Source organism: Pleurodeles waltl, chromosome 9 (assembly GCF_031143425.1).
Source record: "Pleurodeles waltl isolate 20211129_DDA chromosome 9, aPleWal1.hap1.20221129, whole genome shotgun sequence".
Taxonomy (NCBI): domain Eukaryota; kingdom Metazoa; phylum Chordata; class Amphibia; order Caudata; family Salamandridae; genus Pleurodeles; species Pleurodeles waltl.
In genome coordinates, this window is record NC_090448.1 from 383,255,535 (window position 1) to 383,279,391 (window position 23,857).

The 23,857-nt window shown below is 45.0% G+C and overlaps 1 protein-coding gene across 4 annotated transcripts in view; it reads right to left on the bottom strand.

Annotated features, from left to right (window-relative positions):
* LOC138259341 (cyclin-dependent kinase-like 1) overlaps positions 1 to 23,857 on the bottom strand; it is a 231,599-nt gene that overhangs the window by 84,041 nt on the left and 123,701 nt on the right. For 3 of the 4 annotated variants that reach the window (XM_069206992.1, XM_069206991.1, XM_069206990.1), the window contains exons 8-9: positions 18,261 to 18,317; positions 17,030 to 17,188 (exon numbers count right to left, since the gene is read on the bottom strand). In XM_069206992.1, coding sequence (XP_069063093.1) covers positions 17,030 to 17,188; positions 18,261 to 18,317 — 216 coding nt within the window. Of the gene's footprint in view, positions 1 to 17,029; positions 17,189 to 18,260; positions 18,318 to 23,857 lie in introns of those variants that run through there. The other variant, XM_069206993.1, reaches the window with a different exon arrangement.

The following is a 23,857-nucleotide window of genomic DNA, read 5'->3' on the forward strand; positions in this document are numbered from 1 at the left end:
AATCCCTTATTTCCGGTTGCTAAACCGGATCATTCATATAGGATAGTGGTGGATTACAGACATTTAAATGGTCATACACGCACATATGCAATACAGAATTCACATAGCGCAGCGCTTATGAATAATATAGTGCGTAAAAAATACAAAACAACGTTAGATATCTCGAATGGATTTTTCTGCCAAAATATAGCACCCGAAAGTCGGGACTATACCAGTTTCAGTGCGTTTGGCTCTCAGAAAAAGTTTTGTTGTTTGCCTCAGGGGTATAAGAATAGCCCAGGACTGTTTTCGGCTCATGTAACTGAAATTCTGCACGAGTTGGACCCTGAAGCGTTATCATATGTTGATGACATATATCTGACAGACGATGAGATTCTGCAACATCTAAGGCGTGTATCGCGCATTGTTGTGGGGTTTGCTGAAATCGAAGATTGCCTTCCTCAGCGTCATTTTCCTGGGATATGAGTTGTCGAGAGAGGGCAGGAGCTTGGCGCCACATTTTTTGGAGAAATGTGCTCAATTGCAGCCTCCTAATACGGTTCGGAAGCTCCAGTCATTGTTGGGGTTTCTGAATTTTGGCAGAACTTACATTCCTGAATATGCTACGCGTATAAAACCCTTATACGAGTTGATTTGTCCGAATTTTTTGAGTAGATTTTGGACGATTGAGCATACACATATCCTACGAGATTTGCAGACTGATCTCTTAGCAGTTAAACATTTACACACACAGGACAATTAAACGCATTTAGTCATCAGGGTGATACCTGGGGCTGTTGGGTTTACATATGTCACCTTTAATGAGGGTGAGACAGTCCCGATTGCATACAAGTCCCACTTGTATTCTGCTGCAGAACAACGATTTGCGCAAACTGAGAAAATACTCACTGCCGTACAGATGGCTGTGGTTAAAGAAAGACCTCTTGCCCAGGGCCAACGCATTATTGTCGTTTCCCCGATTCCGGCCTTAGAGGCTGTTACAAAAGCGAGTGTCCCTAATTCCAAAGCTTTACACCCGCGATGGATACAATGGGCTACGTCTTTGACAGCCACTGATGTAGATTACATATTTGACCCTAAACTGCAGACTCAAGAATTTCTTCAATATGAAATGGAGTACCCAGTTCTTGCTGGCACATTGCCTATTGACCAATATCAGGTGGTCATGTATACCGATGGCTCTGCGCAACCAGCGGTTGGGACTAAACAACAGTATTCTGCTACATGTGCGGTGGTGAGCGGAATTATGGAGGGGAAGTGTTCTGCCCCCGACATACTTATACTAAAACCTTGGGAGATTGCACGGCACAGCTGGCTGAGCTCAAAGCTCTATTGTTAGCGTTGGAGCACGCGGATCCCGCGATTTTAACCTTGCTGGTTTGTGACTCCTACTACTGTGTTCAGTCTTTCAATGAATATCTACACTATTGGAAGTTGAATGGGTTCAGAGATTCTAAGGGCAACACCATTAAACACAAATTGTTGTGGGGTAAGGTTGCGGATCTGAAAGAGACGCTTCCTAAGGTCCATGTTGTGCATACACTTGGACACCAGCGCGTTGGGATACACGTTGCTGGGAATACTTTGGCTGATGAAGCCGCGAAGTCGGCAGTGGCTGTTGCCACTATGGCCGCAGTGACTCGTTCAAGTTCCAAACCAGACACAGAGATTTCGGCTGCCATAAAAGCTACGGCTGATGGCACGCCATTTCCTAAAGGATTTCCTTCTAGGTATCATTACTGCTTGAGTAGTGCGTTCAATGCTGTTGTTAATATTCCAGGCATTGGTGTACATGATTTACCAAATAAAATTGAGAGACCTCGATTCATTTCTGCAGCACATGAGGGGGCGGCATCTGCACATGCTGGTGTGGCTGCCACTATTTCGCTTTTACAGGCTCGTTACTGGTGGCCTGGTCTCTATAAAGAGACAAAGCAATATGTCCTTTGTTGTGATGTTTGTCAACAAATTAAAGGTTCATCGGCTAGACGCCCGCAGCAGACGCCCCTTCTAATTTCAAACAAACGTTTACAGTGTGTGTACTTGGATCATTGTGGTACGCTGACACCAGATAGTGCATACAAATATATATTGGTAGCTGTAGATTCGTGCTCCAGATTTGTGTGGGTCTGGCCACAGTGCTCGGCTGACGCTCGGACTGTTATTAAAGATTTGCGCATCTTTGTCGATACATTTGCAATTGTGGCTTTTCATTCGGACCAGGGTCCCGCTTTTGCCTCTAAGGCATTCAGGGACACCATGGCTTCATTGGGGGTCCAACTCCAATTCTCGTCTCCATTTCATCCCGAGAAAAATTCTGTTGTGGAGCGTTTAAATCGTGATTTAAAGCAATCCTTAACGGCCAGAGTTATAGGTACGGGTCGTAGTTGGCTAGCCCACCTGTATGGAGTACCGAGAGCACTTAATAACTTGCCTAGAAGGTCACTGGGGGGTCGTACTTCATATGAGTGCCTGTTAGGAACACGAATGTATGTTGCTGATCTAGATGGTCCTGGTGTGGAGGCGGCAGATACGCCCTTTGACATAAATGATCGTGTCACTGTTTTGCAGGATTTACAACAATTCCGAGATAACTCTTCTGCAAGTGCTGCCTCCTCAGGAATTAAGGATGAGCCAGTAACTCCTACTGGTTGGATACCCAGGATTGGGGATCTAGTGCGTGAAAAGGTCGCAGTAAAGAAAGAATTTGGTCCTTCTTATCAAGCACCTGTCCCTGTGTTAGGGGTTAGCGGCACGAGAACTATGATTTTACCGCTGCTGCAAGGGGCCAAAGGAAATCGCTTTGTTTCCATTGATAATGTCAAGTTACAACATGTGGCCGATTCTGCACAGCAGACCAAGAGGGACACCCAGTAGTTCCGGAAGCCCTCTCACTTCTGGGGAAGAAGTTCCGCTGCAGGTGATTTACACCGACGCTGTTTCCTCTCCGAGCTTGGGGAGGGTGGAAGAGGATCTTGCGATTGTTCCACAGACAACGATTAATTTGGAAACTTTTTAGCAAGTTGCTGTACGTTCTACTGATGTTTCTGAACATGTGGTTTATAGTGTGCCAAGACGAGAGCCTCCATCTGCTTCTTTGTTCACAGTTGCAACTTTTGCAAGAACTGCCTCTGGCTGCTTCAACGACACTGATGATGCAGTGTCCAGCTCCTCGTCCTCTGTCTTCAGTCCGAGGTCCACGTAAGCTGCTGTGTTGGCTTAAACGCACATATTTTGTTTTTCCTTGGAACTATTTGTGGCTTTTTATGGCTGTTATGACTTTTTTTTGTGGTTGGGATTTGTGGTTACTTTTTTTCTAGTAATACATGGTCATTTTCTTCCTGAACGATCTGACACTGAGCACATGGAGACTGTGTTAAAACCACATTTTTCGTCTCATATGGTTCGAAGAGACTTTTCCAATGTAAACATTTCTGCAATACCGATTCCAGATGGGATTGTGTGGGATAAAGTAATGTTTGATATATATATGGTCCCACTGAATTGATTCAAATACCGTATGTCCTCAAGTTATCAATGAATGATATTGTTATACCAGGCATTGTTTCTGATGATTGGGATGTGAAGACAGTAGATTCTATGCTGACAGACTTGCAATATTATACTGTCTATGACGATGAAGATGCTTACCTATTTAGAGATAATCATGGTGACATGTTTTGCTACAACTATTATGGACACCACTTTATTCATAAAGCAAGTAGACCTAAGTCCATATTTGATTATGTGCAATTGGAACATTGCCCAACTCCTCCACAGGGGAGTTCAAAAACGTATTATGATAAATTTGCATACTTTTCTGGGAATAATCAACAAAATGCTAAGTCTTACTATTTTAAAGTTACTCTGTATGCTAATAAGCAAATGTTATTGACCGATACTAAATTACTATATTCAAATTTGTTTGTGTCTAAACTTTCGGTTGAGGGGTATGAATATTGGTTTAAGACTGTTGGTTTGAAAAGTGTCTGGGGAACGAAAAATTGGCAAATGCAGGGCAGGGACACGTTATTTAGAGCATGTATTATCCCTGTGCAGATGATTTTCCTCAATGATACGGTACAACAGACTAGCTTTTTGGGCTTGGCAACGATTAGAGAGTTACATTTGCCTAGTATACCTGTCCCTTCCAAATTTAACAATTGGCAGCGATATGTTAATGCTACGTTTAATGAGTTTACCCACTGGGTCCAGAATGGTACGCTTAACACTTCATTGGTACATCCGGGCGGGTGGTTATTATGGCCTGTAGACACTAATAAGTGTCATCAACGTTTTGTGACCTCTTCAGGGGGGTTCAGGACTAGTAGGGCAGACCCTCGTTACATTTCACCAGAACATGCTGATGTCATAACTGCCTACAGCGTGGGAAAGGTTTGTCAGCAATGGTTGAAGTCGTCCACGCTGGATGCAGTTAAATCACATCTCACGTTACTGTCTAATGATACTGACTTACAAGATTTTTTGTCAGGACCTAAGGTACTACGGAAGAAACGATTTTTATACGAAGTATATAATGAGATTTGGAAGCTTTCACAGCAGGAGGCAGCGGCCCGGTTGAGGTAAATTGATCAGGAAAACCTGATGCAGGCTTTGTCTGTTGTAGATAATGGCATGCATACCCTTTCTGACCGTGTTTACACAATTGACAGCATTGTTTCCTCTGCTATAGACATTATTAAATCAGATATGTCTTCTTTATATCATGGGCAGAGTCAGACGCGGTCCATCATGCAGCTGCGTTGGACTCTTCAGACCTTGAAGGCAGGTCGCGTTCCGTGGCAGCACATTCGTGCCAGAGAGATCTTTGTCTCCTTTAATTTAACTCGTCAACAACAGCTGATGGCTAAAAAGGAAGCGACGTATGTCATGTTGAATATTGAAAAATTGGAAAAACTGCCTTTCACGGTTGCTGAGATTCCGTCAGCTGAGTGGTTGATTCATGGGGTAATTAATCTGCCTATCTCCACTTTGCAATTTACTTCTTGTTTGAAGCACATTCCGGTGGGTAGATATGAACGGTTGGGAGACAGTTACATACACGAGGTGTGGGAGCTTCCCTTTCTATACAGATGTATTAATGGTTTGAGGGAGGATTTTCTTAGCGGTAGTGAATGCGAAACTTCTGTCAGCCATTCCATGGTTTGTAAACAGCTGTCCTTGCACGGAGCGTGTAACGCTTCGATTGCTAACTTAGCTTGTTATCTGAAGGGAGTTCCAGTCCCGGTTATTAAAAACACTTTCCAGGTGCTTTCTAACGGCAGTTACATTGTTCTTAACAGCGAACGCTGCGGGAATGTGTTGTTTCCCCCACTCAAATTAGGGAGGTAGCGGACATCTGGCCTCATATTGCTACTTCCAAGGTTAATTTCAACAAGTTGAGTCGACTGAAGGCTTTATTGTTTCAAAAGCATGTGGCCCTTACATCTGCTAGCGAGACCTACGCACTACAGGTGGCAAGGCCATCAGCGGAAATACAGTCCCTTTTGAATACTAACTTTCCGAGTCACTTTGGTGAACTTGTGGGACGTATATTTAATGCGTCCAGCACTGCAGGAATTGTACATTTTTTCAAAGCCGTTGGTGTTGGTTTTGCTCACACCTTCTCTTCCATATTCGGTCTAATACCTTCGGCTATACACTCTATTTTCGGAAGCATTTTGGGGGGTTTCCCCGATTACTTTGGCTTTATTGGCTGGAGTCTTGCTATTGCTGCTGTTCTTCCGCAATGGCTGTCCCGCCACGACGAGATCCTATATTGCTGCTCCCGTCAGCGCAACTGTGTCGTGAACGCATGATGCAGTATTTTGGAGCAACACTCCTGGGACATTTGGAGTGTGACTGGTCACTGTCATTCCGACCAGCTTTGGATTGTGTGCAACCCGTGTTTCGGTGCCTTTGGTGCTCGTTTGAACATGCGCTGGCTCTCTGTCTCTCACTGCAGCGCCCTCCAGTGGTCGATACTGATCTGTTGATGTTCCCGATTAGGGCTCATTCCCAGACTTGTGCACTACGGTTGCGTTTGCTTCGTGAGGCAGTTTATGAGATTCCCTTCCTGGAGGAAGATGGTATTGTCTCATTCATAGGCCCGCACGGCGTGCCGCCCTGAATGGTTTTGGGGCTTTGGAACACACATGCTCCATGGTACTTTTTGGCGTGGATCTTCCGATATTGACATATATCGAAGTGGAGGAGCTCCTGCTTTCTATTGCTTCTGTCTGACAATTGGATTTTTTTTCCCCTCGAAAATTGACATTATATTGTATTTGGCTTTATCGTCACATGCTTCCCAAATTTATGACTTTGTTGTCCTCTGACCTTGTCGAAATATATATATTTTTAGGTATTGTTTATATCTGGGGCATGTCTTTTATATTATTGGAACCACTTGCTACCGACAAGGGGAGGGTGTAGTGTGGTTAGTTTTATGTATCCTTTGCGCATTAGCTTCAGGCTTTAGGCCTTTGTGCACTTTGCCCTGGATGTATTTTTATTCATTTGCTTGCAGCTTAGAGCCTCTGTGCACTTTGCTCTACATGCTTTTTATTAGGCTTCGTACTGTTATTTTTCAAATAGCCAGTTCTACGGTCTTGTTTTATATTCATATCACACTGTTTAGCCTACTTCAGCAGTGGAGTTCTCCATAACACATTCCTGTTCACTCTGTGCTTCAGTCAAGGATACAGTCTGGTACATTGCTGATAGACGTGGTAGGAGTTTAGTCTTTGGCATTCCTGCGTAGGGACATTTTGTGATCACGCTGACATGTTAGTTATAAAAACACTTCCTTGTCCCAATACACACAAGAGGGAGATTCCGACCAGGGAACCACAACTAGACGCTGACTGCCTTGTTGCAGATGCTGAACCAAGATCACAGGCCTTTGCTCAGGTATGAGGGCTGATGTCTCCCCAGGGATTCAGAAAGGCAAGTTAGAAGCTCAACATGCTGTGCTCGAAATAGACCAAGCAGAGGGAGAGTAGAAACTATTAGACACCATGATAGCTTTGTTCTTATGTTTTACTCTCCTGGTGACTATTTCAATCCTACTGTGTTGTATGGTTCTGGTTATTGCGGCTCACGCCTTATTATCTAAAATGCAGTCGTTTTATTAAAACATTATATAAAACTTATACTGCCTTTGTCATTTGTATATGAGATCATACTGTAAATGAGAGAGTTGGTTTGGATCTGAGTAACCACGACTTCCCTGAGAAGTTCCAAAGATGTCATGCGCTCGGCTGCCCAATCATCTCTTCCCCTTGGGAGAAATGAGGCACTGCTAGTTAGTCGGAGCAAAAACCGGATTTAGGGTGACAGAGTTCCTTACACGTGGGTCCGACTCAGTCCTCCACACCGTGATCGATCCTGCTGCCTAGAAATCCAGTAGTCTCATTTAGGATAATGAGAGCCCACGCGACACCCCAATAACACAAATGTATGAAGTCCAGTGAAGAGAAGGCAACGCCAATGTTAAAAAATATTCCATCTTCAAGCAGAGATCCAACCAAAAGAGTCCTGTAGTGATGGTCAGCAAATATTCCACAATCAGTTCACTGGAATAAATTAAATATCCAAGCCAAAGAAACATTTGTAATTCCTTTATATATTTTTTCTTTCTCAAATTTCCAGATTGTGAAACTTATTCAAGTATTAAAAAAACACATGGATGGCCCAGCCAACATGTTTTGTCCCTGTCATGGGACTTCATCAGGGCAAAAATGAATGCTGGAAACTCGGTGAAGTAACAATAGCCAGAAAATGTATATGTTGTTCAAGCATTAAAACAGTATACCGAGGTTCTGCATACTTGCTCACTAAACCAGCAGGAAAAATTCTGGATACAGAAAAAGATGCTTTTGTTTTCTGGTCCTAATGCTGAAAACGTAATGACCCTTTCGTCCTCACATGCCTTTTATCGTCCCTGCCTTAATTAGACCCTTCATTTCTTTCTCTTCCTATTTGGTGTGAAACTGTTTTTATGTGGTATAGTAAAATTGTGTCATTTCTGGTAAATTGTTTCCAATTAGGAGAATCAGTGAGGTATGTTTTAGTGCACCACAGTCTCTCTTTCTCTCTCACACAAACACACAACCCACTGTCAAATGGATACAATAGTCACAGACAGCCTCCCACAACAAAAAACCTTTCTATCACACACAATTTTTCACAATATGTGAAACACGAAAGACCCATAACTATCAAAGATACAAACAAACACATTCATATACCCACTAGTGTATCTCTCTCAAGCACACACAAACTCTATACCTGTATACAAAGTAATTGGGATGACTGGAGGCTGGGCTGGAGGTGTCCAACCACCAGCCTGCTAGTGGTGTGGGGCTCTCTCCTAAGAGGAGACCCATGGTGCAGATACATGGGTTCGGCTTATTGGACCTTGGGTTACCTCTCTTCTCACTCTCTTTAATTGAATCCTACAAATATTCAGTATCTTATTTTGTCTTCACAATAGTTGACTTCAGTCGTCAATGATGGCTATTGAGGAGGTGACTCCTTTAGTTGTCTCCTCAAAATAAATTGTTCATATTTTTGCTGCATTCAAAATTAATAAATATTTTTCAGCTTCATCTGTATGACTAAATTCTAGGCCTTCCGGAGCCATATCAATAGATCAAGCTATTATAGACTGAGTTGTAAACATGGCCATTGTGCCTTGTTAGGCTACCTGGGCATACCCTGAGCTTGCAATGCAGCTGTATAGACATTTCTAGCAACTATGAGAACCACAGGTCTGTTCCATGTTGGAGCAACTAAGATCATTGCCCCCAGCTCCTGACATATTTGTTGTGTCCTACTTAGCAGATCTACAAAGTGCATATCCATCTGTGCAAGAGCTCTGCTATTAGCAGCATTTGGTGGCACATTGTCTTGTGGACTGTGCCAACACCGACAACTGAGGAGAGTGAGTTGCCTCCTTGTTTTGAATATAATACATTGCAGGAATGTTGTCTGTTTCCACCAGAACTGTTTTGCTCAAATGAGTCTGTAACAGGCATCCATCTGGACAGCTTTCAACTCCAACAAATTGCTATGCATTCTTGACTGCAGTTGTGTCCAGGTACCTTGCCATGAACTGTCAGATTGGCTAAATGTCCCCTCATCCTACAAGTGAGGTATCTATGGTAATGACCACTATGACTAAGGGTTTAAGTAGGATCTTCTGAGTAACAAGTTCTTCATCAATTTGATGGTGTGCTGAACTCTGGGTTCTATGAACACTACATCTTCCCATTGACTCGTCACTTGTCTGGCCAAGCACTCCTAGACAAGACACATGTGCAAAGGAGCATGCAGGACTATTGTAATATGCAAAGCCATCATCTCCAGCAATTTCGAGATTGCTCTTACTGTCATTTGACTCGAAGTTTGATAAAGAGGAAGCAGCTTCTAAAATATCATCTATCTTTCTCTTGGTTGGGATAGGCTTTGACTGTAACTGAATTTAGTATCGCGTCGACGATGGGCTGGATCTGTTGCATTAGAGAGTGTGCTGGACATTGCTGGTAACTGCTGCTCTTTATCAGCCATTCCCGCAGATACGGAAAAAGATGAATGGCACCACGATGCAGCAAACACAGCTAGATATTTTGTAAAGACCCTTGTTGAGACCCGACAGGCAAACGTTAAACTTGTAGTGTTGTCCACTTATCTCAAACCTAAAATAGTGATGATGCACCAAATGAATGGGGATGTGGAAGCAAGAGTTCTTGAGACCGACGGGTGCTATGCCAAGCAGGGGGAGGACATTCCGTAGGATAGACAAGCTGAAGTGCTCTGAAAATAAATAACAGTTTAGTGGCCTGAGGTCGGGGAATACTCAAGGCGCTGTCCTTACTTGGAATAAGGACGTATAGGGAATATACTCCTTGAGCCCTTTGATGCACAGGAACAGGTTCCGTGACACCTTTGCTAAGAAATGCCCAGACCACATCCTGCTAGAGTGTCTGGTGCTCCAGACTGGTGACATGTCATGGAGGTGGGATGCATGGTGGTGTGAAACTCCAAGCAGTATGATGGAGAGAACCCACAGGTCGGAGGATATTTTACTAGGATATTTTACTCCCAGTGTGGAAGAAATAACCCAGTTCTTCCCCCAACAGGTCACCAGAGGAAATGGTGGGAAGGTCACTACTTTGAGGTACATGCATTGTTTCCAAAGACATCTCTACCTTTGCCTCTACCACTTCCTCTGAAACGTCTTCTTGTGAATGTTTTTTGGCCTTGTTCCTACTGAACTAGCTGTTGCTGGTGGAGGCCAGGACACTAAGAGTTGTAGCATATCGGACGCCCACTCTGACATACAGGCACACAAAACTAGTTTGACTGGCTGTTTGGAGCACACCCATTTCATATGCTGTGTCTGTTTTTATGTTCTTCATGATGCTGTCAACCTGGGGTCCAAACAGGAGTTCGCTATCAATGAGGATGTTAATGATGTGCTGCTGGACCTCAGGTTGGAAACTGGACATCCGCAGCCTACATGTCTTTGGAGTATGATGCATATTCATCTCTATGGAAGCTATGTCCGCAGCATCCAAGCTGCATCTACTGTTGTCACCCAAAATAATTTTTCCTTTCTGGACTAGCTCTCTGCCACGTTTACGACAGGCCTTAGGGAGGTGTTTTACCAGTTGTTCATCTCCTCCCAGATGTTATCTGTCAGGCCTGGAGAGGAGACCTACTGAACTGGCTGTGTCATGGTGTTGTGGCATCCATGCCCACACACTTTCCAGCTGTATCAATCATATGGATTCCTTTTTCAGGAGGTGGCATATCTCCTGTTCCCTATGCAGATGCCCTCATGCAACCAAGAAGTCAGGTGGGACATTGCCAGAGCCTTATATATTTCCTTTCAGTTCAGGGTATACCCACCCTGGCCTTCACTGGTTTCCTGAGGCTTCCATCTTGCATTTAGTCAGGTTTTTAGGCATAGGAAAGAACTGCACTGACCTTTCAGTTTTTTATAATATCTATGCTAGGAGCTCGTCCAATTCTCTATTAGGTGCAGTTTCACCTTATCGTGTTCTTTTGTCATTAGGACTACAGCATGGTAGACTGTAGAGTCATTCAGTGGTAAAGCCTTTACAGGGCAGGGCTCAAGTTTGCTATTATCTTGAGGGACCATATTATCTGCCAAGGACCTTCCCCTCACGTGGCTCTACTGGATCAGAGTAGTGCTCCTGTGGGTCAAACAGACTGTTTTGACCTGCGTCAGTATATATGAACTGAGATGGGGAGGGTGATAGTTTTGGCCACTGGAGGTGGGGGAGGAGCAGGCTGGTAGGAACCTCAGGGACGGGCCTGCTATGTTTCCGCTTGCTCTTCTTTGGTGTGAGGAGTTCTTGTATTTTATCAGAGGTTGCCACTTAAAAAGTTAGGTTTCTCATCTTGAGAGGCATTACATCTGGCTCCTTTGTTGGAGTGTGAGCTAAGATTTCACCAAGATGAGAATAAATGCAAATAATTCTTTGCCTGACAACAGGTTTTACCGAGATCATGATTGCCAGAGTCAGGACAGACAGCAATGAGGCTGCCATTGAAATATGCATTGATATTGATTTCAGAGTCAACTTCAACACTGAATGTTCTAGCTATGCAGCTCAGGAACCTGGCAATGCTTCTCAACCCGGGGGCATAGGGCCTGTGGCTCAAGCCTTCTCGGAGTCAAAACTGGCTTTTGATGCTGAACAGGCTCAGTCATAGTGAACAAAGCCAACTTTTGAGGCTCTTTGTGATAGTCTAAGGGTTCAAAGGTCAGCTTCTGTGGATAAGATGAAGTCCAGAAAACCTCCAGTGTGTAACGTAGGTCCTTTTATTGGAACATCCCATCCACCATCAGCTAAGTACAACAGCTTCCTTCCCTCTGATTTCCTTTCCTTCCAGCCACACTCCACATTCTACTTTGAAGTCATAGAAGACCTCAGCCTGAGGCAAGGCTAGTAAGCATTCCACTCCAGCTGAGGTCACCCAAGACATATACCACACATCTTCCCTCTCAACATTGAAAGAACAAAAGAAAATAATCATGCATATTAACACAGAGATAAAGAAAATATATAACTAAGAGAATGTAAGGAAATGCCTCCTTGGCATGGTTACCCCCTGACTTTTTGCCTTTGCTGATGCTATGTTTTGAATTGAAAGTGTGCTGAGGCCTGCTAACCAGGCCCCAGCACCAGTGTTCTTTCCCTAACCTGTACTTTTGATTCCACAATTGGCACCCCCTGGCATCCAGATAAGTCCCTTGTAACTGGTACCCCTGGTACCAAGGGCCCTGATGCCAGGGAAGGTCTCTAAGGGCTGCAGCATGTATTATGCCACCCTAAGAGACCCCTCACCCAGCACAGACACACTGCTTACCAGCTTGTGTGTGCTAGTGAGAACAAAATGAGTAAGTCGACTTGGCACTCCCCTCAGGGTGCCATGCCAGCCTCTCACTGCCTATGCAGTATAGGTAAGACACCCCTCTAGCAGGCCTTACAGCCCTAAGGCAGGGTGCACTATACCATAGGTGAGGGTACCAGTGCATGAGCACTGTGCCCCTACAGTGTCTAAGCAAAACCTTAGACATTGCAAGTGCAGGGTAGCCATAAGAGTATATGGTCTGGGAGTCTGTTTTACACGAACTCCACAGCACCATAATGGCTACACTGAAAACTGGGAAGTTTGGTATCAAACTTCTCAGCACAATAAATGCACACTGATGCCAGTGTACATTTTATTGTAAAGTACACCACAGAGGTCACCTTAGAGGTGCCCCCTGAAACTTAACCGACTATCTGTGTAGGCTGACTGGTTCCAGCAGCCTGCCACACTAGAGACATGTTGCTGGCCCCATGGGGAGAGTGCCTTTGTCACTCTGAGGCCAGTAACAAAGCCTGCACTGGGTGGAGATGCTAACACCTCCCCCAGGCAGGAGCTGTAACACCTGGCGGTGAGCCTCAAAGGCTTACCCCTTTGTCACAGCACCGCAGGACACTCCAGCTAGTGGAGTTGCCCGCCCCCTCCGGCACCGGCACCCACTTTTGGCGGCAAGGCCGGAGAAAATAATGAGAATAACAAGGAGGAGTCACTGGCCAGTCAGGACAGCCCCTAAGGTGTCCTGAGCTGAGGTGACTCTAACTTTTAGAAATCCTCCATCTTGCAGATGGAGGATTCCCCCAATAGGATTAGGGATGTGACCCCCTCCCCTTGGGAGGAGGCACAAAGAGGGTGTACCCACCCTCAGGGCTAGTAGCCATTGGCTACTAACCCCCCAGACCTAAACACGCCCTTAAATTTAGTATTTAAGGGCTCTCTCTGAACCTAGAAATTAGATTCCTGCAACAAGAAGAAGAAGGACTGCCTAGCTGAAAACCCCTGCAGAGGAAGACCAGAAGACAACAACTGCCTTGGCTCCAGAAACTCACCGGCCTGTCTCCTGCCTTCCAAAGAACTCTGCTCCAGCGACGCCTTCCAAAGGGACCAGCGACCTCTGAATCCTCTGAGGACTGCCCTGCTTCGACGACGACAAGAAACTCCCGAGGACAGCGGACCTGCTCCAAAAAGACTGCAACTTTATCCAAAGGAGCAGCTTTAAAGAACCCTGCAATCTCCCCGCAAGAAGCGTGAGACTTGCAACACTGCACCCGGCGACCCCGACTCGGCTGGTGGAGAACCAACACCTCAGGGAGGACCCCCGGACTACTCTACGACTGTGAATACCAAAACCTGTCCCCCCTGAGCCCCCACAGCGCCGCCTGCAGAGGGAATCCTGAGGCTTCCCCTGACCGCGACTCTCTGAAACCTAAGTCCCGACGCCTGGAAAAGACCCTGCACCCGCAGCCCCCAGGACCTGAAGGACCGGACTTTCACTGCAGAAGTGACCCCCAGGAGTCCCTCTCCCTTGCCCAAGTGGAGGTTTCCCCGAGGAAGCCCCCCCTTGCCTGCCTGCAGCGCTGAAGAGATTCCTTGATCTCTCATTGACTTCCATTGCGAACCCGACGCTTGTTCTGACACTGCACCCGGCCGCCCCCACGCCGCTGAGGGTGAAATTTCTGTGTGGGCTTGTGTCCCCCCCGGTGCCCTACAAAACCCCCCTGGTCTGCCCTCCGAAGACGCGGGTACTTACCTGCTGGCAGACTGGAACCGGGGCACCCCCTTCTCTCCATTGAAGCCTATGCGTTTTGGGCACCACTTTGAACTCTGCACCTAACCGGCCCTGAGCTGCTGGTGTGGTAACTTTGGGGTTGCTCTGAACCCCCAACGGTGGGCTACTTTGGACCAAGAACTGAACCCTGTAAGTGTCTTACTTACCTGGTAAAACTAACCAAAACTTACCTCCCCCAGGAACTGTGAAAATTGCACTGTGTCCACTTTTAAAATAGCTATTTGTGAATAACTTGAAAAGTATACATGCAATTGAAATGATTCAAAGTTCCTAATGTACTTACCTGCAATACCTTTCAAACAAGATATTACATGTTAAATTTGAACCTGTGGTTCTTAAAATAAACTAAGAAAAGATATTTTTCTATACAAAACCTATTGGCTGGATTTGTCTCTGAGTGTGTGTACCTCATTTATTGTCTATGTGTATGTACAACAAATGCTTAACACTACTCCTTGGATAAGCCTACTGCTCGACCACACTACCACAAAATAGAGCATTAGTATTATCTCTTTTTACCACTATTTTACCTCTAAGGGGAACCCTTGGACTCTGTGCATGCTATTCCTTACTTTGAAATAGCACATACAGAGCCAACTTCCTACAGAGAACAAGAAAACTAAAGAAAACCAATAGCAACACCATATTACTTCCCCTTGAATTTGACTACTCTATTAAGATTCCACATTCTACCATCCTTAATTTTAACAGCATTTCTAAAAAGTTTAATAACTTCAAACGGTCCCAAAAATTTACTTCCCCCTTTATACAAAGTTGGTTTTCTTACCATAATTTGATCACCAAACCTCACATCAAGGTGATGTGTACCTTTTTTATCATCATAGTACTCCTTCCTTTTCTGCACACATGTTTTCTCATACTCATTTTCTTCACCCACAGCACTCCTACATCCCGCAACATCCTTACCCCAAGACACCCACGCAGGTGAGAGGGAGGTATTTGCTTTCCAACCTCTGAAAAGATCAAATGGAACCTTACCCGTAGTGGAATGTGGTGTGACTCTGTACGCATGAAGAAATCTTTTCAGACCTTCTTTCCAGTCTCTATTAGACGCAACCTCCAACTGAATACACTCTTTCACACACCTGTTGAACCTCTCTACTGTACCCAGATGAAGTCCAGAAAACCTCCAGTGTGTAACGTAGGTCCTTTTATTGGAACATCTTATCCACCATCAGCTAAGTACAACAGCTTCCTTCCCTCTGATTTCCTTTCCTTCCACCCACACTCCACATTCTACTATGAAGTCATAGATGACCTCAGCCTGAGGCAAGGCTAGTAAGCATTCCACTCCAGCTGAGGTCATCCAAGACATATCACACATCTTCCTTGAAAGCAGTGTTTGTCCTAGACTCAAGACTGATGGCAAGTCAAACCCTGGAAAGTCGACTTTGAGATGGCATGCAAGGGGTTCCTAGTGCAGTTCAGACAAGGGCAGTGCCAGTAGAACTACAGATCCAACATGTGGTCACTTTCTACCCCTGCCTACGCTTAAAAGCCATTCAAGATCTTGGAACCCCCAATTAGAGATAGCTCCAACTGGATCATGGAATCTGAAACAGGAAAGGAAAATGGAATTTCATACATTAAAGGTAGAACACAGAGTATACATTTGATCCCCTAGTTTACATCTTCCGCACTCAATAAAACATAGGACTATTTCATGGATAGGAGGGTACTAACCAGTAGGGAGGGGTGGATCTAATCTCCCTCTCAAAAGAAACAGTGGTGACCAAAAAGCAGTGGGAGTCAAATGAGCACTGGCAACAAAGATAAAGCTGACCTTTCCACTTACGCACCAAATATATCTCCTTAGCCTTAGACAATAAAGAAACTCAGGGGCAGATTTATGGAAAGTGGCGCTGCAAAAAGTACAGCGCCACTTTCCATGCATCCCTTAGCGCTCCCCTACTGCCACCATGTGTGCGCCGTATTTAAAATAGCGTAATTTCTCATGACGCTATTGGTGTACTCTGCAGGAGTAGCTTCAAAATATTGGTGCTACTCCTGCAGAGTACAGAGGGGCCCATTCTAAAGAATGGAAGCCCCCTTTTAACACTTACTCTTGAGCAGGAGTTAAAAGTGCCGTAAAAAATGGCGCAAGGAAATCTCACAGATTTCCTTATGCGATTTTTCCGGCTCCCCTAATGGGGGAAATCCCCCTTCGCAAACATTATGCCTGGCGCAGGCATAATGTGGCGCAAAGGGTTACACAGTGGTGCAATGCATGCATTGTGCCACTCTGTAAATATGGTGCAGAGATTTTGGCCTCTTTGGACCACATTAATGTAAAAAATAATGACGTTAGTGTGGCGCTAAGACATTATAAATATGCCCTGAGTGTACTAATAACATGCAGCATTTACAAAGAAAATTACAACAACCATAAAATCTCAGGCAGCATGTGTACTCTGGGGACAATGTTACAGAGAAAATTGAGTCTGAGCTACTGTCTACAGAGAGTCCATCTGTGATCAACTGGTTCAAAAGTATTTCTGAAAAAATGCTAAATGTTTTGAGGATTGATAAGTACATCTGAAATCCCCATAAGACAATAAAGAGTTACCATATGTCCATCTGAAGCATCCTTTAAGAAAACCTGGCTTTTTAGCCTATGCTGCTAGCCTTGCACCTGAGCAGCCTTTCCCTTTTGGGCAGAATCCTAGCAATGAGACACTGCAATATAGTATCCACAAACCTGATTATTGTTATTATTATTATTAATATTATTATTATTATTTCTGTTACAAGTCTTACTGTGAATCAAAGGCCCTTGTCATTCAATCCCACTCCTGAAAAGATCAGTTGCCTTACCCCCTGGTTCTTCTTTCGTTGCCCCTTCTCATGTTTTCGACTTGTTTTCTCTTGCTCCTTCAGGTTAAAATCCATGTCCTCATGGAAGGTGTGGAAGTACTGCTGTCCAAGGAGCTCCTCACAGGTCTGTCTTCCAGATGGGTCCATGACAAGGCAGGCCTACAATACAAAGCAATGGGTACAGTCCACATGATAAATGCTCCGCATTTACAAATCAGGAGTACCAACATTTAAGACAAAGGTTAAACAGCAACAGGATTGCCGCAGGATACAAGTACGCACCTGGAAGCCTTTGAATGCCCTCTTAAAAGGTGAAGTGTGAAATGCCCCTATTCTTCACTGGCATCCTAAGCAATTGCTTGGAAGAAACATAGTACCACCTCCTGGGGGTGGGGGAGGGGGTTTTGGAGGGGTGTGTGGAGGGCTTATGATGTCACTTGACTCACTCACCCTACGGGAATGTCCTTATAAAGGATGCTTAGACCCCACCTCCCCATGCACCTCCCCAAAGGTGCCTGAGGACGGATGCTAAATATCACAATATCTTCAGGGCCTAGATGTATATGTTACTTCATCTGTAATATGGCTTTGGTGCACAGACAAAGGCTATTACCAACTCAAATCCAAATAACAGGTTACCTGCTGTGACCGCGTGTTGTGGCAGCAACATACCTACACCTCTCTCATGCCCTGATAGTAGGTTTTCCTAGACATACCTCAGGTCACAATTGTAGGCTCTCTGGAAAAGAAATCAGAACCCATTGGAAAGTTACGGATTCTCTGTACTTACATGATAAAACCAGGTTCTCTACCTAATTCAGCAACAACAGCAGGTTCCAGGTACTCTGGTCCAGATTCTAGACTTACTGTGACCAACCCATATTCTGAGCATGAAACTCAGCAGTGCCTGAGGTTTAACTATCAGTATTTCAAGACATAATTTAGGTCCACCATGTTAAAGAGCAGGATGTATGATAAGAGATCAAATCTGGTATTAGGTACTCAGCCTCCAACTAAGATCCTGATACTATATTTTCCACATCACTTTGTAACTTACTATAAGATTTGTTTTCCTCACTCCAAGACCATAATCAGATATGCTGTTCTGATGCAATCATGTTTCATATGCTGATTCAACAGCCTAGTAGTAAACAGTACACTTACACACTTCAACTGTATCCCAGAAGTTCTAGGAAAGCAGACCCAATGCAGTGTCTTGAAAAAAACTTACCATCATCAGGTCCATCTCCTCGGATGACATATCTGGAAATTTAGCACAAAGAGGCTCCTAAAACATAATGAATAAATTGTATGATGATTAAGAGTGCTCTGTTATCGGACACTTTTAACAGGTGCATAATTACATTGACCTCTTAGCACTCAAAGTGAAATTATTTTTATAAAGCGCTACTGTGACCTTGCAAGCTTCCTGGCACTAGCCTCTAAATCCCACAGGTAAAACCCAAGCAGTATTTAACACATTAGGCAACAAAGACCCAAGTCTTCAAGGCTTTCCTGAAACTCGTTAAGTCTTGGCATGCTCTAAGCAAGATAAGTAAGTTGTTCCAGTATTGTGCTGCTCTAACTGAAAAGGCACAACATTCTAATTAAGCTTACTTAAATATTGGAATGCAAACAGTTTTGCTGTTGAGGATCAGAAGACTCATGAAGATATATAGGGCCGGATTTAAGAAAAGTGGCATTGCAGCCAAACATTTAGATTTCATTGCACCATTTTTTCGCCCCCCCCCCTAACAGGGGAATGCCCCCCTTGGACACAATTGCCTAGGGCAGGCATAATGTGGTGCCAGGACTTTGTAAATATGGCACAGGAAAAAGGCCACCTTAGCGCCACCTAAGCACCAAAAAAATGACACCCAAGAAGCGCTAATGTGGCACAAGGCGCTCCTAAATCTGCTCCATAGATTTACAATTTTCTTTAAAGAAAACGAAGGCCAGACTTATGAACTTCCCTAAACATAATGCACATTGCTTTAAAAAGAATTCTTTCAGGGACGGGGAGCCAATGTAACTAAGCAAAGACCCAAGAAGTAGAGGAAAATCTGGGCTGAGCTAAGGCTAATTTGGCAGCAGCTGCCTAGATTCACAGCAAACACTTGAGAAAATAGGCAGAGGCATCCAAGAATTAGGCACTGTATTAATCAAGACAGCTCTAAACAGCGCTCTGAACAACAAGCGGACAAGCCAACATTAATAAATAATGCAAGATTTTACGAAGCATTCTCAGTACGCAAAACAAGTGGATGATAGCGTGAAACATGCGCAGAAAGGGAGAGATCGCTATCTAGATGAACCCCAATCATGCACCAATTGCGTGATTCCTGGTGTCACACTGCCAGAGGCCAGAAATGAGATGGTAAAGATGACAATGGTTGAATACTAATTAGACTGAGTACGAATAGCATGGTGCGCTGTGGGATAATTATCGTACCTGTTAAAATCTGCCACTACCACAGAATTCATCTGGTGATGATATATATCGCCTGTTCCGAGTTTTCCTCCAAAATGCAACAACGTGCACATTTTGGTGCTTACCACACCAAAATCCGCTGGTAACTTTATTTACCAGGCATTTTCCTTTGGTAAATGTTAGCAGATTTGATCTTCCAAGATCTGTCCAGGGGTTGTGGATTTTATTGTACCTAGCAATTACCAGGTGCCATAAAATCAACACAACTCATAATTCTGACAGTAGTTACTGCATGTATGGCAATTTACACAAGGCAGTCATAATCAAGGCCCAAATACCCTATCACAAAAAGGAGTACTTTATTGGATAGAAGGTCAGATTTTAGTTGTTTCTAAAACACGAGGGGCCATATTACGCATGTGGTGCATTCTCACAGTTTGTGCTTTAGTGCACCCACACTGCAGCTACATTACAAGAGCGGGTGACCCAAAAAGTGCACTGGCAGGTAGGGTTGTTAAACGATTACACTTCCTAGAAGGAGCAAACCTTGCATGCGCCCCAAGGTCTTTTATTAGCAAGCTTTTGTGCCCGTGTAGCAGTCACATGACCGAAGGCATTTACTCATTTCAACTTCATCTTGCCACAATGCACATTTGGGGAATACCCACTTTTTATTAAGTATGCAGTAATACGTCTGCAATAAAATGGGTATTAGAGAAGGGGCTAGCTGCATAATCTGTGGGCACATCTGTAAGACAAAAATTGCTGAAGGACAGCAAAAACAGGAAAAACAGTGTCAACAATATGCCCAAAATAGTAACTTCCACAACTGTTACTTGAAGACTATCCCACACAGTGGCAGCCTATGCACAGAAGAACCGGTCACCTGCCCTGGAAGGGCAAAACAGAAGAACTGCCAACATTTTAAAGCTTGGAATATCAAATGACAAGAAGGAATGTTCAGCTTTGTATGGAGGTTAATAAAGAAAATCTTAAACAGTAAAAAGTCTATGTCGAGAAACTAAATTCTTGCTTGTCATCAGGTTGACAGACTCCCTCGCACACAATAATACCTAAAAGTGCAGGTGAGCGCTGCCCCCCCTTTTGGCACCTAGGGACATATTTATACCCTGTTTGTTCCGAATTTGCGCATTTTTTTTAAGCAAATTTGGCGCAAACCTAATTTTATATTTATATTTTGACGCTAGACCCGTCTAGCGTCACAATATAGGAGTTAACGTAATTTTTGGGATGCATGAACCCACCTTGAGTCAATGAGATGCCAGGTAGGCGTTCCCATCCAAAAAATGACTCTAAGCCCTTAGCACCTTATTTATCCTCCCATGCAAAAATGGTGCACAGGTGGGCCTAAATAATGGTGCTATGCCTGCTTAGCGCCATTATTTAACGCCTGGGTCAAACCAGGCGTTAGGGGACCTGGGGACCCATTTCCATGGTCAAACACCATGGAATGGGCCCACAGGTGCCCACCCCTAGCCCCAGTAACACCCCCAACCACACCAGAGGGACACCAGGGGAACCCCATCCCAGGTAAGTAGGGTAAGTATACGGAAGTATTTTAAGAAGAAAATGTAAGGGCCATAGGGGGCCCTGATATGGCGCTGGGTGCAATGGCCATGCCCAGGGGACACTGGTTCCCTGTGCTAGCCATAGGGGTGGTGGGCATGACTCCTGTCTTTTATAAGACAGAAGTCATCTGTTATCGATAGTTGTGCATCAGGAAACAACGGTAGGCTAGTTAACGGCATATTTTTTGCCTCTAACCAGCCTAGCATAATTTTTTGAGGCAAAACCCCCCTCACCTGTAGCGCCACCCCCACCTGTCGAACGTCATTTTTTCAGACTCTAGCTCAAGCTTAGTGCCGGCTTGCAGCATTCCATAAATTTGGTGCCCGGCTGGCGCTTTGGAATGACGCAAGCCGGCGCTATATTTTGTGCTGCAAAACTGTGTTTGTGCAGTTTTGCGGCAAAAAGTATAAATCTGGGCCCTAGTCCTTGGTGCTGAATCAGCCGATGAGTCTCTAACCCATTCTCAGCGGAGCAGTAGGCCACAGTACTTACCCCGTTCCCAGTCAGTGCTCAACAGAGTATTGCTGGGCCACGGCTGAGTCATGTAGCAGTCGCACTCAGGTCGAATGGGTGCAGGCTGCTTAGTGGGCGGCCAGCTACGAACTATGGCCTTCTTCCAGGCTTTAACAGTGTCAGCAGAAGGGCCTTGCAGTTGCATCAAGCCTTCACCCGCCATTCTAGTGAGTCTAGGTGGCAGTCACGCTGTGCCTCCCTGGGATGTGGCAGTGACACAGTCCTTCTTTGAGGTGCAACCTGACAGCTTCAAGGCGCTTAAGGGGTACAGAAGGGTAGTCCAATCAGGTGTGCAGACAGCATCACAGCAGTCAAGCAGTACTTCGGCAGAGCACCTTGAGAAAGCAGCATGGTTGTGGAGCAGCATAGTCCATTTAGCATACTCTGGATCAGTGCAAGGCTAGATGCTTGTTCAGGGTAACCCCAGAGAATACACCAGAATACTTCAGCAGCAACAAGGGACTGCTTAGGTAGGGGTCCATCAGGGCATGTAATGAATGCCTCAAGGCAACGCCAATCACTTCTGCAATCGGGCATGCCAATCATGCACACTCAGGCGAGAGCCACAGCTGCGGTGGCGGGGATGGCAGATGATGCTTTTCCGGCACACTTTGGAAGTGCTCTGGTTCTTCTGCTTGGTTCTGCTTAGTTTGGTGACTGGTTCCTGGATGAGAGCACAACAGCCAAACTTGTTGTGAGTCTCTGATGGACAGGCAATGGCACCAGGGACAACTGTATACAGAACAGGGTACCCCCAAATAATAATTGCTAGGTGCGGGAAAGGGGGAAAACCCAACAAAACAATAATATGCTACTTGCTAAACCTATCTACATCAATTTAAGGAATCAATCCAAAAGCAAGAGCAAGCTGGTTCACTGAGGAACTGCACTCCTTCAAATGCAATTGCCAACAACTTAAAAGGAAGTGGCGCATTACCACAAAAACAGAAGACTGCACCGCCTTCAAGACTGTCCTCAATCAGTACCACTGCCTCTGAAAGAAACCAAGAACGCACTAGCACACCGCTTTAAAGCCAGCACAAACCATAGCAAAGAACTCTTTGCCATCGTAAAGGGGTTCACCAATCCCATAGCCACCTAGAACAACATCACTCCCTTGCAGGAACTGTGTGTGGAAAAAAACATCTGCCGACCATACCGAACTGAAGAACTACTGGCCCAGCTCTCTTTTCCCCTATCCAGCAAAAGTCCTTGAGAAAGCAATCAACCAGCAACTCACCCATCACCTAGAAGACCACAACCTCCTTGACCCCTCCCAATCTGGATTTTGAGCTAACCACAGCCCTAAGTCAGCCCTGATTGCAGCCACATACACATCAGAGCCCTCCTGGATGTGGGGAAACAGCAGCCCTCATCCTACTTGACCTGTCCATCATGCTTGACACCGTCTCCCACCATAATTTGATCAACAAACCCACCATATCATGATACAAGGCAACGGCCTTAAATGGATCTCCTCGTACCTCACCGGCAGAACCCAAAGGATCAGTCTCCCACAGTTCACCACAGAGCCCAAGAAGATCATCTGTGCAGTCCCCCAAGAATTGTCCCTCAGTCCAACCCTCTTCAGCACCTATATGACCCCCCTGGCTGTCACTATGGGATCACACGGACTCAACATCATTTCCTACACCGACGACACACAGCTCATCTTCTCACTGTCTGAAGATCCCTCCACCACAAAAGCTAACTTTCACAGATGCATGATGAACGTAGAGGACTGGATGAAGGACAACAGTCTCAAACTCAACACCGAAAAAACGGAAGTCCTCATCTTTGGGAACACCACCTCAATATTGGCTGATACATGGTGGAGTTCAGCACACCCACTGCCCCAACAGAACACGCCTGCAACCATGGCATCATCCTGGATAGCAAGCTATCCATGAAGAAACAAGTTGTTGCAGTTACATCCGTCTGCTTCCACACCCTTTGGATGCTCTGCAAGATCATCAAGTGGCTTCCAGAAGACACCAGAAGGACCGTCACGCAGGCCCTCATCACCAGCAGTCTGAGTTACGTAAACACACTCTTTGTAGCTATCACAGCATGCCTCTTGAAGAAACATCAGACAATATAGAACTCAGTGGCAAGACTCATATTTGACCTCCCCAGAAGGACCCACGTCACACCCCATCTCAAAAAACTACACTGGCTCCAGATTCAGAAGAGATACCGGTTCAAGATACTGACCCACAACTATAAGGCCCTGCACAACTAAAGACCAGCGTACATCAACAAATGCCTGACCTTCCTCCAACCGACCAGACACT